Source organism: Rhamphochromis longiceps, linkage group LG3 (genome assembly GCF_057381845.1).
Source record: "Rhamphochromis longiceps isolate RC_006_pf linkage group LG3, R_longiceps_female_GT1.1, whole genome shotgun sequence".
NCBI lineage: Eukaryota > Metazoa > Chordata > Actinopteri > Cichliformes > Cichlidae > Rhamphochromis > Rhamphochromis longiceps.
Window position 1 is genome coordinate 35,042,381 of NC_140559.1, and position 18,427 is coordinate 35,060,807.

The 18,427-nt window shown below is 42.1% G+C and overlaps 1 protein-coding gene and 2 non-coding genes across 3 annotated transcripts; all 3 read left to right on the top strand.

The window, feature by feature from the left end:
• Positions 1–330: 330 nt before the first annotated feature.
• rps4x (ribosomal protein S4 X-linked) lies at positions 331–7,914 on the top strand. The gene is made up of 7 exons (XM_085395433.1): positions 331–399; positions 959–1,036; positions 2,526–2,706; positions 5,288–5,385; positions 5,772–5,943; positions 6,029–6,186; positions 7,755–7,914. The coding sequence occupies exons 1-7, from the start codon at positions 397–399 to the stop codon at positions 7,854–7,856; spliced, it is 792 nt and encodes a 263-aa protein (XP_085251559.1). The 5' UTR covers positions 331–396; the 3' UTR covers positions 7,857–7,914.
• On the top strand, positions 3,672–3,747 carry LOC146674382 (small nucleolar RNA SNORD61). The gene has a single exon (XR_014910877.1). It is a non-coding gene; the product is annotated as a small nucleolar RNA SNORD61 (small nucleolar RNA).
• LOC146674383 (small nucleolar RNA SNORD61) lies at positions 6,757–6,829 on the top strand. The gene has a single exon (XR_014910878.1). It is a non-coding gene; the product is annotated as a small nucleolar RNA SNORD61 (small nucleolar RNA).
• Positions 7,915–18,427: the final 10,513 nt, after the last annotated feature.

Below are 18,427 nucleotides of genomic sequence, written 5' to 3' on the forward strand. Positions count from 1 at the left end.
GTGCAGGGCACATAGCAGGCTCTGGTGACTGTGGCTGATATTTAAGCCTGGCCAGTGTACTCCTGAGAGCAGGTGTAGGCGCAGGGACTGGCAGGACACCCAAGGAACTGGTAGGTTTGCAGGAGCCCAAAACAAAAACTGGCATGACATTATGTCCTGGTGATCAGTTAAATGTAATTTTAAAATGGCTGCTCAAATAAGCGTTTAAAGATGGCTGTGGTGTAGTAGCCACTGGTACTACTAATAGGATATTAAAAAGTTTACAACACAAGCAATAAAAGCCAAGAAAGAACGTTAGCAGCGACTTTCAGTAGGTATGTCCCTCGCACTGTGCCGTAGCAGGGCTTAACACGCGTTACCGGAAGCTTGGAGGTCCTTTCCCCCGCAGACTCCAACATGGTGAGCAGTTTCCCCTCAGTGTTCCTCTCTGAAATAATCCCTAAACATCACTTTTATGTTTTATACTACGAAACCTTTATGTGTCCTACTTTAATTTCTAGCGTCTTATTAAACGGAGGAAGTTTAAATTGTAGCTGAAAGCGTTGATTCTTGCTCTTAATTGATATTTTAAGACGACCTGATCCTTCTGTGCGGATTTGTCAGCCGCGGCTTGCTAGCTCGGTAGGGGCTATCACTGTTAGCCCGCTTAAAAAGGAAACTAAAGAGTATTACTGCCAGGAAGCCGAGCTGTGCAGTATTTTTATGCATTTATTTTAAATCTAGATACAATTTAAATCCTAAAATATGCCACAAATGTTTCCGGTGTGTGTCCCGGCTGGGCCGAAGTCTGTGCTAGCATGGGTTCAGTTAGCGCCGCATGCTAACATGGCCCACACTCGCCGGCCTTCCCAACGTGGTTTGGGTTCTGCTATAAACTCGCTGTATTTGTTCGTGCCTCAGGAGAATCAAGGCCGGTTGTATTTCATTTTGCTAACCGGCTTTGTCGGCTATTCCGCAGGCCAGAGGACCGAAGAAGCACCTGAAGCGCGTTGCAGCGCCGAAGCACTGGATGCTGGACAAGCTCACCGGAGTGTTTGTAAGTAATGTTTCCACGTACATACTGAAGACCCTTGGATGTTCACTTCTGTATCTCAGTGTGAAACCGTGGATTTTGTTTATTAACGCAGTGGTTAACACTGTCAGATGAAAGCTAGTGTAACATCACAGGCAGTTTGATTGGAGCAGGGTGAATATGCCTGTTTAAAAAAACATTGAAGTGTACGTCTTTAATCCTGCATGTGTTTTAGTCCGTTATTTGAGATGGTCACGCATCACAGCAACACTTAAAAGACAGGTTATGCGTTTTTAATTAATAAGATGTTAATTATTGTGAAACAGACTGTAATGCTAACATGCTCCATTTAGGGTTAGCCACAGCAAGTCACCTGCCCTATTCCTAGCGTCCTTTTCTGTCACATCAGCCGTCTTCTTGCTTTTCTTTCACTCTTGCAGCAGACTGAATACCGTAGCTTGAAATTATTTAAATTGTGGCAGCTTCTTGTCTGGTAGAAAAGAACAAATAGACTGTGATGCCATGCCATGTAGCTCAAGTAATGGTGTTACATGAGATCGACAAACGAGGGCTAATATTTCATTATAACACACAGATTATGCTCATATGATTCACTCCCAGTTGTACACACTCAGGACGCTCTGAAGGATGGAGAAAGTGTAGCACTTGCTTAAAGTGGAAAATGTGGGTCTGTGACTGCAGTAAAAAATTTCATCTGCTGGTACTGGGTGAGAAATGATGGCGGCATAGAGACTGTATCGCTTTTGTCATTTTAAATCTGTTTTTGTAGACGATAATGTTTGTTCTGCTGGAATTGGTGTTTACATATTTTGAGTCATGTAAGATGGTCTGTTAACATTGCCAGGTTACCCAGTGTGTTTGTGATTGATATGTGTGTATTTATGTGAGTGCTGTGAATGATCAAATAATAGTAATTGGATATGCCCTCTATGCAGGTGTTATGTGCTTGGGTGACAAAAGTCCACAGAACTATCATGTTTTTACTTTATTATACCAAAAATGTTTTTTGGTCATATTGCGTTTTACTGAGCTGAAACAACAAAGGGATTTCCTAGCTGCTTAAATGCTGAGCTGTCTTCAGTGAGTCTTTCATGCTGGACTTGACCTCTTGCTCTACGATGTTGGACTGTAGCTGGTACTCCTGCTTCTGCACTGCAGCCTGTGGTATGCTTGGCGTAGTGGCATAAGAACAATGCTGTGTCCTGGTGACCTTCAGCTCATACTGGAGCTCCTGTGCAGATCGAGGAGCAGTATTGCGGTCCAACACTGTGGTGTCTTAGAAGGAAGGAGAGTGAACTGGGCAGCCAGGGTCAAAAACACGAGTGCATGAACTTTGAATAAAAGTGCATAAAGCGGACATGTGAATCTGCTACAAAGTTGATTGTATTTGTGGGGAATACTTGACTAATGATCATGAAGTGGAGCACGCACAGAAATCATGAAAAAGCTTCTTGTTTACAGACCATAACGCCTGCTTCCTTCTCCTCCTCAGGCTCCTCGTCCTTCCACCGGTCCCCACAAGCTGAGGGAGTGCCTGCCCCTCATCATCTTCCTGAGGAACCGCCTCAAGTACGCCCTGACTGGGGACGAGGTAAAGAAGATCTGCATGCAGAGGTTCATCAAGATCGACGGCAAGGTCCGCACTGATGTCACCTACCCTGCTGGATTCATGGGTGAGTTTTAGAGACTTCTCCACAGCTCAGATCAGCTGAAGGGTTCAAAATGTTCCAACTTCATTAAATTATGAAAAATGAGCTCCATCATCAATCATCTCATTTTTCCGGTGTGTGTGTGTGTGTGTGTGTGTGTGTGTGTGTGTGTGTGTGTGTGTGTGTGTGTGTGTGTGTGTGTGTGTGTGTGTGTGTGTGTGTGTGTGTGTGTGTGTGTGTGTGTGTGTGTGTGTGTGTGTGTGTGAGAGAGAGAGAGAGAGAGAAATGTTAATGTAGTTGCTGTTTTAATGCACTGCTTATTAAATATAAAATGACAACCAAATATTCGGCTCCAGAAATTAAATTAGATCCTGGAGGAAATTAAAAGCAGCAGCTTTGTAATTTTACTGGCTAAGTTAAGGCTGTATTTGTATGGAGAGAAAAAATTATAAAACTAAAAATTCTCCAAAGCAGAGGGTTATTTTAGACCAAACACACTCCTGAGTGTGTGCTACACAGGTGGGAATACCACAAATCAAAGTAATGATGTCAAATTTGTTTGCCAATAAAACATCAAATGCTGCCTATAGTGAGATGACTACCTGTTCAAGAGCTGAAATCTCCAGTTACACTTACTGCTCGTTCAGAAAAGCCTGAATATAAAAAATGTGTTTAAAGTTCCCCACTTTGAATTTATTCTTAAATCATGTGAGATCCCAGTTTGTAAACTGTGTGTGATGTTACATTGGCTCTCCTGCTGACCAGGGCTGTTGAGTGTTTTGTAATTGGTTTCGTTTTAGATCAGCTTCAGTGTTAGCTTCCCCTATAGTTTTTTCTTTTAGGATTCAAAGTTTCAGTCTTAAAGTTTAAGTAGTTCTTTTTTTAGTTTTTTCACATCTAGTTTTAGTTGACTGTGATAACTTTGCTGCTGACAGATTCTCAGAATGAGTGGCTCTGTAAATAGTCTTTGGATGTTTAGGGCAGAAGGAGCAGTGATGAATTTGTTGGTTTGATCAGCAATGAGCTGAAATTACACAACCAATTCCTCTAAGAAGTTCTGAGCTCCAAGAAGACTTGTAACGTTAAGTGTGTGCCTGAGCCTCCAGTGTAAATGCTTACAGGACTGTGTTGATATCAGTCTGTGGGAACAACGAGCAGCATGTACTCACAGCTGTAGCTTTATCAGAGATGTGGAGAGACTGGGAAAAGCAAGTTTCCAAAATAACCTGAGTTACTGCTTCAGTAACTATTCCAGGGAAGTAAATCTCAGAACGCCGGCTTTGTCTCTTTGCTTGTCAGTGACTGCAGCCAAGCCAGTAATTCGGAGCAGGCGTTTGGACAGCGGTGACAGTCGCGCCGCCATCAGTTCTCTCTCCACCTCAACACCAGCCAACAGCCTCACGTGGAGGTGTGGCTTTTTAATTTCCAAATCCAAGGGAAGCCTCCACTGCAGGATGTTCATGGCCTATTTATATACTGTACATGCACGCTAAACACTTGGTCACTGCAGCTGTAATATTGATGACTCTGGTGTTTTGTGTCATTGGATATGTACTCGGTACCTTATAGGTCAGTTTGAATGAGCTTGTTTTTAGGTGTTGATGTTGGGTTACCTTTTTGACTTCTGTGTCATTTAAAGCAAAAACGTTCATTAAAACCTGTTGCATATTCTTCTGAGGATGTCCCCATCACCGAACAGCGCTCTGAAGACCAGTTTTAGCTTTGATCTGAGTGGACCTTAGTCTTTCTTAGTCTTAGGGCAACTGGGCTCAAGAGTTGGGAGTTTGCCTTGTAATCAGAAGGTTGCCAGTTCGAGCCCCGGCTTGGGGCTCCAAGGTCGTTGTTACAAGGTCGTTGTGTCCTTGGGCAAGACACTTCACCCGTTGCCTACTGGTGGTGGTCAGAGGGCCTGGTGGCGCCAGTGTCCGGCAGCCTCGCCTCTGTCAGTGCGCCCCAGGGTGGCTGTGGCTACAATGTAAGATAAGATAAGATAACCTTTATTAGTCCCACACGTGGGAAATTTGTTTTGTCACAGCAGGAAGTGGACAGTGCAAAAGTAGCTTGCCATCACCAGTGTGTGAATGGATGACTGGATGCGTAAAGCGCTTTGGGGTCCTTAGGGACTAGTAAAGCGCTATACAAATACAGGCCATTTACAATTTCCACACTGAGCAGTCATCACCTTTGCCTTTTCACATCTTACTCTCACAGCATTTCTTTATTGGCGCTCTCTGCTCTGGGCTTGTTTTTGGCTGGCTGGCAAACGCTTTGTGTACATTACTGCCCCCTTCTGGTAGTGGAAGTCCATTACAGGGGCCAGATTTATAAAGAAAATAAAAAATTTTAAAAAGTCAAGTGTGCCCTAAAATAGATGCCGGATTTTAAATACCTGAAGAAGTTGATCCTGGCATTCATTCTGTGTTTAATTGCCAACTTCGGCATCAGAGGCCTTAATTTGGTGCTAAATACCATCCAAACATCAGCTCTTAAATGTTTGAAGGTAGAGTCTAAGTTTTCTGCTTTTTAACAAAGTTTGATGATGAGCTGTTGGTTGGAAACACCACAGGATTCATTTAACTGACGCCTGCTTTTTTTGGGTACCCAGATGTGATCAGCATCGAGAAGACCGGCGAGCACTTCCGTCTGATCTACGACGTGAAGGGACGCTTCACCGTCCACCGCATCACCGCCGAGGAGGCCAAGGTGAGAGCTTTAATTCATCCTCAACCCTCAAAGTACAGGCAGGTCATTTGTTACTATAGTGCTCTTTTTATCTGCACTTTTGTGTTTGTCATACCCACACTGTTTAATTTTTGAGTTTCTTTTGTCAGTTATGTTTTTTTTCTCTCTTTTTGTACCAACAAATAAACGCATAGTTACCTCACTCAGTTACTGTAAGGTTAAAAAAAAAATCACAAGTCTGTTTATGCCAGAGTTGGTGTTCATGAGCTGATTCAAACCGGTGGCGCTATCACCAAATTCTCAGTGTTTCAGTCAGTCGTGCATGATGAGGTTTGGGGATTTCGTTTTTACAGGAAATGTCACATGTTTGTCCGCATTTCCTAAAACACCTCCTCTTCCTCTTACAGTACAAGCTGTGCAAGGTGAAGAAGATCCTCATCGGCACCAAGGGTATCCCTCACCTGGTGACCCACGACGCCCGCACCATCCGTTACCCCGACCCACTCATCAAGGTCAACGACACAGTCCGCATCGACCTGGAGAGCAGCAAGATCACAGACTTCATCAAGTTTGATACTGGTACGTTCAACTCTCTGCACAACCTGCAGGCTTGTTTCCTGTTAATGAAGAACATCTCTGACCGCTGATCTTCCTCCTCTTCCAGGTAACCTGTGCATGGTGACCGGTGGTGCTAACTTGGGGCGTATCGGTGTGATCACCAACAGGGAGCGTCACCCTGGCTCCTTCGACGTGGTGCACGTCAAGGACAGCACAGGCAACAGCTTTGCTACCAGGCTCTCCAACATCTTTGTCATTGGCAAGGTGAGAAATACGCCACCGCTGTCTGCAGCACACAGCATCCAGACCAGGGGGATGTAAAATTTTAGGTCCAGTGAGAAGAAATGTCCTCAAAGTGCTACTATTATCCAGAGTATTTTGAAGTATCCTAACGGTGTATCAGTCAGTATCATAGTCAACAGCTGACTGTCAAGTAAAAGCACAGCAGTGTTTAATTTTACAATGACCAGGAGGGTTCTCTAATAATTAAATCTTTTCCCCTCTCAAGTAAAACAAGGTTTTCATTCATAGATTTAAAAGTAGAGCTTTCAGAAAGGTGTAGTTTGAGTTTTTTTTTTACTAACTACATGTAAACAAACTGACTTTTCCCTCTTTTCTGTTTCCCTAACTTGCTACTTCTGACTCTCACCTTCTTGCTGAGTCGATTAACTCGTAAAGACATTTGTGCAGATTAAAATAGAAGTAGTCCATCAGAATCTATTAATAAGTCTTTAAAGACGGCCTTCTGGGTGACCGTTGATGTTTTCTATCATTTGTTACTCTGGACAGGAGAATTAAAGCTGAGTTTATATCATGAGTCGGGTGATTTTTGGAGCAATGATGACGATTTGTGGTTTTGATTAGTGATGAAAATAAACTACCAATTCCTCTAAGAAGTTCTGAGCTCCATCACCAAACACTGGAAACTTCAGCTTAAGTGAACTGAGCGTGGGAACATGACTGTGGCTCTGTGCAGCAACAAACAGCAGTGATGGTTTAATATTGGACTCATTAACGCCGAGCACTGTGCGCTGCGTTTGATTACGTCCTCCGGGAGGAAACAAAATGCAGACAGGGTGCATAACTCGGGTTCCTGCATGTCGTTAAAAAGTCTTTGTCTGAAATCAAAATCAAGGACAGGAAAATGTTGGAAAAGTCATAAATTTGTGTGCTTTATACCAGGAAACGCACTACTGAAAGCCATCATGTTTAATAGCTGGGCCATTGAAGCAAACTGGATCTGGCAGCAACCACAGTCCACAAGAGGGAGTGAAGTGCCACGAAGCAAACACACACACTGCGTTTGTGTTCCTGCTGATTTTGGCTCACAGCGAGGAGCCGAGCGGTGTGAAAAGCTTTATGAACTCCTCTCTGTCCCACTGAATCGCACATTAATGATTACGAGGACCTGGCCCTGCGGTGGGAGCGTGGTTAATAAAACGCTTCTCTCTGCTGCCTGACATTTATTTGGCGGCCGGTGTGATCGGATCTGTCGCCGGCACGGCCGTCTCTTTGCTGCGTGACATTTATGTGGCGGCCTCGGAGCTGCTCTTTTCTTCACCTCAGTGACAGCTCCTTGTAGAAGTGTTGGCGTGCAGATAAATGTTAACACAATTGAGGATCTTTGTTTACTGTTACAGACTGTGTTTCTCACACTGAGCACTTAAAAAGACGTTTGTTCTAAATAAATCTGTGGAACTGTGGCCATCTTGAATATGTCTGTATTCACTTTTTGAGTTGAAATTTATTTGTCCGGCTTTATATTTTTCCTGTTCAGATGCATTTTATCTTCTGACCTGCACTAACTGCTCTAATCTCCTGTCTGATCGCAGGGCAACAAGCCGTGGGTGTCCCTGCCCAGAGGAAAGGGAATCCGTCTGACCATCGCCGAGGAGAGAGACAAGAGGCTGGCCGCCAAACAGAGCAGCAGCTAAACTGGCCCAAAAGCAGCCTGATCCCTGGTTTTCAAATAAACTGTTATTTACAAAACAATCAGATTGGTCTTGTGTTTTATTACATTGGAAATGTGCTGTTTAATGCTTTATGTCCTAAAAGTACCTCGAAGCGTCTCAGACGGTTAAAAAATGACTCCTTAAATGGTGCTTTTGAGTGAAAATGGTCAAACCAGAAAAAGTCAGCAGTTAGATTCAAGTCAAACTTTATTTATATGGCACATTTTGAAGAACCTCCAAAGTGCAAGTTATGCAAAAACAACTGTATATACAACAGTCACTAAAATCACCAATAAATATGCACTGAAAACAATCAGATAAGTAAATAAGGCTATGACAGCATAATAAAAACCAGGGTGTTTTAAATTTTACTTGGAAAAATTGAATACTGTGACATTTTGTTTGTTAAACATGCAGGATCCTGAAGAAGGAAGCAGGTTTAATATGAGTTTAATCCTAAATTTGTGGGTTTTCTGGCCACAGTGTGTAAATCTAACGGGTAGTTTAAACTGTTTAAACACTACCATTTGTTACTGACTCACTATGAAAGCTCTTTTGGCTGAAATATTAACCACAGGGGAGGGGGTGTGATGATTACAACAATTAACTGGCATGAAAGAGCAAAGATGTGGGATCAGAATGTTTCAAAATGACAACAATTAGAACTGTAAGAAAACATTGAGCATATTAGATTAATCGTGTTAAGATTGCTGCACCACATGGCGATTGGCTGGGCGGGGGGCAAATTATTGTTTGCAGAATTACATTAGATACACATTTAACATTCACCTGATGGAAATGTTGATCCATTGCGTACACTCAGTAGACACTTGGCTAATAATATTACCTCTCAAACAGCTTGTTAATGCGCATGAGTGGGAGGAAAAAGGCGAGTTTTAAGTGACTGATGATGACAGATGGGTTGATCTCAGTGAGCCGCAGTCTTCTGTTAAAGTCAGGTCACAATAAAATGAGCTGACAGGAAGGCAACAGTTGTTCCAGCCAAGGTTTGCAGAAGAGCATCTTTTAACCTAAGACCTGAACTCTTTCATGGCATGCATTTTTAATTTCTCTTTGATATTCAGGCATATTGAGACTTGATGAATGTAAAAACAAAGAATTACCAGATTTATTTTTTTTTTACCTGATTTTTGTTTCTAAGAAAAATGAGAGCCACATATGAGGATATTCGTTTAAAATTTCGATAGAACAGTAGCAGTATAATGTCCTCGTAAGTGGATATCAGGCCCTTGTAGATCAAAATTGAGTATTTTGGTCTAAATAACCCAAAATGTGACGTCCACATATGTGGATGCCAGGTCCTAGGAGGTTAATGCACGCAGCATGTTGAACGTTGAAGCAGATGGGCTACAGCATCAGAAGACCACAATGAGTGCCACACCTGCAATTTTGCTGAGCCAGTTGATGCAGGCTCACCAAAAATGGACAACAGAGGATTGGAAAAATGCTGTAAAAATTCAAATGTTAGAGTCAGAATTTGGTGTAAATGAGATTAAAGCATGGATCCATCCTGACTTCCATCAACAGTTCAGCTTGCTGGTGGTTTAATAGTGTGAGGGATATTTTCTTGGCACACTTTGGGGTCCTTCATACCAACTGAGCATTATTCAAACCCGACAGCCTGCCTGAGTATTGCTGCTGACGATGTCCGTCCTTTTCTTGCCGCAGTGTACCCAGCAGCCTTGGGCTTGCAACAACACCTCACAGCAAAAAGATCCTGGGTTTGAATCCAGGCTGTCTGGAGTTTGCATGTTATCCATGTGTCTGCGTGGGTTGCCACAGGGTCCGTCGGTTTCCTCCCACACTCCAAAAACACGTGTGAGGTTAGATTCATTGGTGGTTCTAAACTGACTGTGTGTGAATGGTTTTACACATATATGAATATTATATGCCATTTACTTTTAAAAACATGAAAAAAGTGAGATCAAACAGGCTTATTGCAAGAAGCCCTGTGGATCATGTGAGTCTCTATGTTGTATTCGTCTGTCAATCCCTCTATGATCTCTCCTTCACACTCATCCATCTGTTTATATACTCCCAATCCCTCTCCTCCTTCTTTCTCCCTTATCTGCTCCCAGTACCACTTTTCCCCTCCTCACTTCAGCTTTAATTCTATATTCCTCTGTCTTTTCTGACTTGTCCCTTTTCTCATTTCCCATTTTGCTGTCATCCTTCCAGCCTCCATCTTTTGTCCAAAATAACTTCCAAGTGTCATCATTCCTCGATCCCGTGTAACCTTCTTTGCCTTTCCTCCTCATTGTAAGCAAAAGCCTGCTTCCTTTACATTCTTTCCTTCCTTATTTCCTCGCTTACAGTAATCCCTACTTTGCCTCCTCCCTTCATTGCTGTGTCCTTTGCTCCAACCCCCTTCTCTCCTATCCCATCCGCCGCTCTCTTTGTGTTCTGACTTCAGTACCCGTCCATATGGTGACTGCTGGGATGCAGCCTGCTCACGCACTGCAGAAACCTGGCCTGACAAACACCACCTCACTGTGTATGTGCTGGTGTGTGATGTAACCTGCTCAGGCCCTCACATTCCACCTACGAGTGTGTGTATGTTTGTGCAGTAAAAGAGCACAAGATCAACCCTGCTGCCCTCGTCCCTCCGTGACTTTGATTTCCAACCCCGCCCCCTTCAGCACACAACACACAACAACACGCACAGCAGGAATGTGTGTGTCCGTGTGTGTCGGAGTGTTCGGAGGGCCACGGCTCACTCCCATGACCGTCTGCTCTCTGACACACTGAACAGTACAGTAATCCATCATTGCTGGCAGCCATAAGTAAGGACAGTGTGTGAGGACAGTGGGTCTGCTCAACATCTAATATCTGTAAAATGCAACTACGAACAGCCTGGTCGCTTCATTATCTGGAAATGACAGAATTTAGACAGCCAGCAATGCTTTCATGTCACTGTTAATGGACATTTTTCACTGCTTTACACCCAGTTTATACTTAAAGTGGACTTATTTCATTGGTATACTATTAAAAAATACCATTGATTTAGGTAAAGCTGAGCATTTACCTAAATCAGAGCCTGTAAAAAATGGACGTGAAAAGTGATTCAAATCCTTTCCCAGCAGGGGGCGACCCCTTTGGATCCCTCTAAAATTATCTTTATTTTTGAGCTCAGGAAATCTTTTTTTGATGAATTTATAACATCAGTTATTAGTTTTGACTCTTATGCAATGCAATATGATGTTTACTTTATAAAGTAAGGTCCCATCAGGAAAATAAGTCACCAATAAGCAGGCTATACTTTATAGTTATCAACAAGTTTGTGGTGTCCTTTTTCCCCCGTCTACCCGTTTGTTGTGACATCTGGCTTTTTAAATGAAGTTTATAATCAAACTTTGACCATTTTTGACATTTTAACAAGCCAAAAATATATCCCATATAATTTTAAATGTTAGCAAAAAGTTGACACATAAGCTGTAGTTTTACATTAATAATCCCAAATTATTATAAATTGCTATGGTTTTACCCTATTTTCTGTCAACAACTCAGCTAGTTGTTTAGAACAAAATTCTGAATTGTTTTTCCTGAGCGGTCATTAAATATGAAACTTTGTAGAAGGAAACTATATTTTCTGCTAATTGTGATTAATGTTTTCAATCTGTGTCTTGAACTGAACGCTATTAATCAATGCTATTATCATACTCACTAGAATTTGTTAGGTTAGCATGTTTATGTTAACATCATTTTCTAACCTAGAAACATTTACTCTGAGCTTTGAGCTAAATGCTAATGCTCCTGCAAATGTTGCTAAAAAAAACAGAAAGGAGCTCTTAATGAACTTAATGCTAGCTTATGTTACATAAAAAAATTAGCGTGTTATAATTTTAATATATGTAATATATTTTAATATAAACTAAAACTAAACTAACCAAAGCTTGTATGACCTGAGCTGCGTTAAGCTGCTTGCCTAGCCCCAAAGACACATAACCAAACGACAATCACTTACCTCCCTGACTAACAAAACATGAGAAAAATGTGCCCAACTGAAAAGGCGATCCACCCCTACCTCCTCCTGGATTCACAGAACAACACAGGGCATGTCACAACCCCAGCCAGCTGGGGTAAACCGAGGATTTACCCCGTCCTCAACCTTGCCGTCATATACTCCGCCTCCAGATATATTTATATCTATATATAACCATCCATCTATCCATCCATTGGCTTCCGCTTATCCTTGAGGTAATAATTAGACATTTTAGCAATTGTTTACATCAATGAGTTACTGTACTTTGATGTGATCACTCTTTAAATTAAGTTTATTAGCCAAAAAGATTTGGAAAGCAAATAGTGTCTATTGTAAACACTGTACTTGGTGTAATTTAACATATTTGTAGTTGGATATGGTTACAATTTTTTTTCTCCTTTCAAATAATGTGTTTTAGATCATTTGGCTGAACGGTGTGTAACTTTGTAACATTATATATATCTGCCTATTTCAGAAGTACTGAGTTCTCAATAGAGCCATTCATTAGGTGTGTGGAGTATATTCATAACTCATAAAAACATGGCCAAAGCTGTAAAAATAAGGCCCAACCTGAACGATCTTGAGAGTATCTGGGGTTCATATTGCAGCTTGTTTAAATTCAACTTTCACCTTAACATGACTTGAAGTGGTGCTTTTTTTTTTTTTTTTTTAATGTATTGCTATGAAAGGAAACAGCAGACTTAAAACACCTTCTGAGGTTTGTGCTTTAGCAACAAATCAAAAGTGTCAGTGTTGTCCTCATTTTTATATGCCTGGGACCAGATTTCATAAAAAAAACAAGTGCATGCACAAACACACACACACACACACACACACACACACACACACACATGCATGCACAAACACAGTCTTTGAACATTTGAAACATGAGACTCGCCAGACGCATGGTTTGCTCCGGTCCTGTTCTGAATCCCCTTGCAGAGCAGAGCAACAATCGCATTTGATTCACACATACAGTCACACAGCGGCTTTGAAGTGCATTTGGTAGGAAATGGAAAAGGAATGTGAGCTGTGGAGCAAATGCAGAGGAAAAACATCCACCCGGAAAACCAACATGTTGAATTATCTAACAAGCTGCACAGAAACACAGCAGGGATGCATCCACTATAAAGATATTGACACACAACGCATTTACTAATATTATCAGCTTTTACAGCTCATCCAGCTGCTCTTACCTTAAATAATACACTGGGCAGACCTTTTCTCTAACGTATTTATTTGTTCTTTAACTATCACGCACATTAAGGGGAAGACTTTGGACACCAGCGGGACTCCTGCAGCCTCAACCCAAAATATTTAACATGTTTTTGAAATAATGACAAAAACGAGGCCTCAAAGTTTCACTTTTATATGGGTATATTAAAATAAACAACACAGTCTCATATGTCGTACTTGGGCTATTTATTATGCTACAGCTCACAGTTGGTGTGTATTTCAACATCCTGCAGCTAAAGATGTTTCCTAGCAACTAATTTACCCATTTCCAAAACCTTTATGAGCACTGGGCATTTCTTAAATGTTTAAATGGGAACTCAAAGTCTGCTCTAAGCCTCTCTCCCAGCATATTTTAAGAATTCAACAGAGGGAGAAACAACAGAGGCTACAAAGCGTGTGATGGGCTGAGGGTCAGCAGACTTTGGGGAGTCGATCTGGAAGTCTGAGCTAACCAGCCACAAAAAGCTTCGGCCAGGCTCTGCTGGAAAGACACTTTGAGAATCACTAGATTTTTGGCCTTGAGAGGCGGTAATCGCCCGGGTACCACCGTAGCTGAGCTGTGAACGACAAGATTTTTATGAAAGGTAGTGCTACTCCAGGGCAATAGGTCTTATTGCAGTAAACGCTTCTTTATATGGACCCTAGATACGAGTGTGAGAAAATAAGTAAAATCCATGAAAGTACGTGTTTTTGCCATTCAACTTTTTATTAATTCAGTTGAACAGAAATTGGCTGCAGTTCAGCAAAGGGTGCAGCAGAGGGCGCTTGTGAGATAGTCCTCAATGAAGAAAAGTGAATGGAGCAAAATAATTTTGATGATTTACACCTGATTTTAGATATAAAAATGTACATTTTATTTTCATGTCTCACAAATAAAGAATTGGCGATATATTCCAAGTGAAACAAAACAGTATATAAAATGCTAGCCTTCTGCTAACTCATGCTAGCATTGCACTAGACTGGTCCTTTAAGGGTTTAAAACAGGGTGGCAAACATTTACAAAAGGTACCGACACATTAAAATGGATCTAAAGCCAAATGGATCTAAAAATTGAAGCCAACACATGACTGCCTTAAATGGATTTTGAGGACTTGTGATAGACAAGTTCTTAGCCAATGAAAGTGTGGTTTTACTATCAGATCTGCCACTTGCTCATCGCACCAGGTTTCAGAACACCAAGATGGCAGATACGCTCAACTCAAGGCTATAGAAACCAATAATCAACGTCATGGTAGATACATCCGTCCTTCATACCGTCTATGAGGCCACCTATAGGACGCATGCATAGTTGGTGCATTGTTTTAAAGTCTCTGTGTCTTTGGGACCAGCAGTTACTGAGAGATCATCGAACAGTTTGTTTGCCTCTGTGTTTGTGGCCTTCACTGCATGAAAGAAAACAGTTAGTTGCGTGTCTATCATCATTGCCTGAGTCCTTAACCAGAGGATTTCTGATTACTTCCATGAATCATCTAACCTTTTCATTCTTTGACCTCTTAAAAGTAAATACTACAGGAAACCCTTCCTCACGATTCTGTTTGGAGTGTCAGTGGATGTAGTTCAACCAATGTTTTTCAGTGATTTTTAGAGATAATCAGAGTCCAAAAACCTCATTAATGTAATGGTCTCGTGACCCTCGCAGATTAATCTCAGGGCTTCTTTACCTACAGGTTGTAAACCACTGAGATTCGTTTCTCAACAGCTATTGGAGCACTAGCCTGTCGCTGTGGTTAAACGTACAGCATGTGCAGCGTGAAACAGAGAAGACGTGGACAAAGTAATGGAGGTACTGCCTCGGAGCGTGCTTCTTGTGCGAGTACAGAAGTGGGCTGAGCTGCTAAAACAATGAACTCAGTCTTCTGCGGGAGGTGGAGGAAGAAGAGAGTGGAGGCGGAGGGAGTGGGTGAAGACAGCTGTTTCTAATCAATTGCTTCCATGTGATTGACTGCCTGAATGGCTGTCTGCTGATTGGGCAAATGACTCGTTGACGGTAGAGGTAGGGGGCTGAAGGCGGGTTTTTTGATGACTAGTTTACCCTGACTGGTTTAATAAGTTAACAGTCAGCTGGCTGATTGACCAAGTGACAGGTTGCTTGTAATGGCAACTAAGTGGTTAGATGATATGGTCACAGATCAGTGATATGGATGGCCACTCCCTCCTGCTCCGCCTCGCTTCCTACACACACACACACACACACACACACACACACACACACACTATCCCTCGTCTCTCATAAGCTTCTCATGTTGATGTATTCAATTGTGTCAATAAAAAGCAGTTTATGTTGAAATTCCTCCTCCTTCCCTCTCTCCATCCCCCTCTCCATAAGACCAGCTCAGACTGCAGGAACAAAAACATTTAGGTAGGCCAAGTTCACGTCTGGGAGGGGTTGCTAAAAGGGGCCTGGGGGCTGCTCTGAGCACCAGATGTGCTTTTTCAGGGCGGAGGAGGGGTGCGTTCTTGAACCTCGGGTGGAGCATTGGTGGAGTTTTCGCTGGGCTCCAGAGAAAGCAGAGAAGAGCGCTGAGACACAGCTGAGAACGAAAGCAAAGTACCTCCTTCAGCAAATCAGCCTGGATCCAAATGTAAATGCTTCAGCAACAGATCATTTCAGACATACTTTGCAATAGTCTGCACCCCAACGCCAACCACCTGATCTCTTTCTCTCTGTCCCACGGTGGATTGCAAAAATAAATAGCATGGATCAGAAAGAGAAATGACACATAGAATGTATTTATTTTACTCAGTTCTTTGGTTTTACTGTGAAATACTGAACAGTTTTCCTCTTCTGACATTAAAAAAGAGACAGAAAGTGAAAATGAGACCACCAAACCAAAACAGTTCCAGTACAGACTGTAAGCTCTAAAAAACAAGCAACTATAAGACGAGTAAAAGTCGGATTATCTAAGAGGTAGAGCCCCTGGCAGGAATGTTCGACCTGATGGGAGCTGTTCAATGAGATTCGGAAACATGCTGCCCTTAAAAAGGATGGAGTTCACCTCACTGTCATTCATTTACCTTATTTTGATGTCTGTGTCAATCTTGGAGTAATATTTGCATTCTGGAAAAGCCACAAAAAACTGCTGACATCTGTCATTTTAGCTGGTTTTAGTTAAACCTTTCATGCTCATAAAACATCTTTTAAGGTATTAATTATTAATGATGTCTTGTTAATGAGCAACTCAGGTTGTAAACATGTATTTGAGGTTTACACAGCATATTAACACTTGTTTAGGGGGTTTTAAACACAGTTTCATGATACAGACAAAGAATGATGCCAAAGCTGTGTGTGATCTCAAATGCTAATGGTTCATTTAGAAGAAACAGAGGCAATTAGCCTCACAATTATAGAGATTAGGAAATTAGATTATGAATTAGAAAAGATCAGATGGTTATTTCCTGCTAAATGACGCAGTTTGGCTGCTAAGCTACATGCTAGTGTACTGCCTTCAAATCACATGTTTCACTTTTAATGTTTGAAGAGAAAAAGCATTTGAGGAGTGGCAGAGAAGTATGTGAGGGCGGTGCAGGACATGCATGAGGACAGTGAGACAGCGGTGAGATGTGTGGTAGGAGTGACAGATGGGTTCAAGGTGGGGGTGGGATTACATTAGGGAGCCACTCTGAGCTCCTTGTCTGCATGTGATGGACAGACTGGCAGGAGTCTCTGTGGACTATGATGTTTGCAGATGATGGTGTGGTGTGTAGTGAGAGTAGAGGGGAGGTGAAAGAGAGCCTGGAGAGGTGGAGTTATTCTCTGGAAAGAAGAGGAATGAAAGTCAGTAGAAGCAAGACAGAATAAATATCTGAGAGTGACAGGTGTCACAGTGAAGCTGCAAGGAGCAGACGTTTTAAGGGTGGATGAGTATACCCAGCGTAAACCATCCATAGCAACAGACAGGTGAGGAAAAGAGTGCAGGCAGGGTGGAGTGGGTGGAAATGAGAGTTGGGAGTAACTTGTGACTGAAGGACATCAGCAAGAGTGAAAGGAAAGGATTACAGGATGGTAGTGAGGCCTGCTGTGATGTATGATTTGGAGAGGGTGGCACAAGAGGAGGAGCTGCTGAGATTTCCACTGGTGACCAGAATGGACCGGATTAGAAATGAGCAGTTTGGAGACAAGGTCAGAGATGAAAGGCTGAGATGGTTTGGATATGTGTAGAGGAGGGATAGTGGATATATGCTGATGATGGAGCGGACTGACACAAGGGAAAGGGGAAGACCTCAGAGAAGACTCATGGATGTAGTGAAGGATGACAAGGTTGGGGAGAGTGAGGCGGAAGGAAATGATCCACTTTGGCGATTCCTAAGGGGAGGCGCCAAAACAAGAAGAAGAAGAAGAAGTAGAATTTAGACTGACAAGTGAAGCAAATATGTGAATACTAAAAAAGCTGCAGTTCCTCTAGTGGCCACTTGAGGCCAACTTCAAAAGCGAGTCAATCCTCATAGATGCCCATAATAAAAAGCCTGAATTCAGCAGTGAAATGAACATCTTCACAGCCAGTTTAAACTGTTTTTGTCTGTAGAGATAAATCAATAATGTTATTATTGTTATTTTGTTATTATTATTGTTTATAATTACATTTAATTGTTAATATAGCTAAAAGTTAGGGATAACTACAGGCATGGCAACTTGGAGTGAAAGCTGCGAGTTTGTGATCAGCTTTGTGACGGAAAAAACACTTTAACGAGCCGGCTGCTTGGTTTCTTCTGTAAATTCACATCATGATAATTTCAGTCTCTCTGTCTTTATTTTTCCTTTCTGGACTCTCCAAGAGTAGCTTTGCATGATTCACAGTTCAAAATAATCCTTGTTTATCTCATATAGAGCCTTTGGGCCGCCTTTCAGTTCCAGTACACGTTAAACCAGCTTTCTTCTGATTGGCTGACCCTCACAAACGGAAGGTTCAAATAGCAGGTGGGCGGGGCTTCTGCACTCACGGGTATCACATAGTAAAGAGCCAAGTGTAGGATAATGTGTCTCAAACCGAGAGTTTAGAGCAGTGTGAAGCCTGAGCTTTGTGGATCGCACCCTTGTTTAACTCTTTATTTGAAACTTTACCCATGTGTAACAGCACATGTGTGACAGAAAAAAGGAAAATCATAATAGGTCCACTTTAATACAAAATTCCAAGCTTGAAGCTTCTCAACAGCAGCCACAATCCAATGGGCAACAGCGGTTATTTCCATCTGTCATGCAGTGGCTGAAAAACATCACTTTTCTTTGCAGTCATGGGCAATTATCACATTATACTGACAAACAAACAGGAAATCAGAGCGCAGCCATAGCCATGCCCCTCACGCTTCATAATTACGG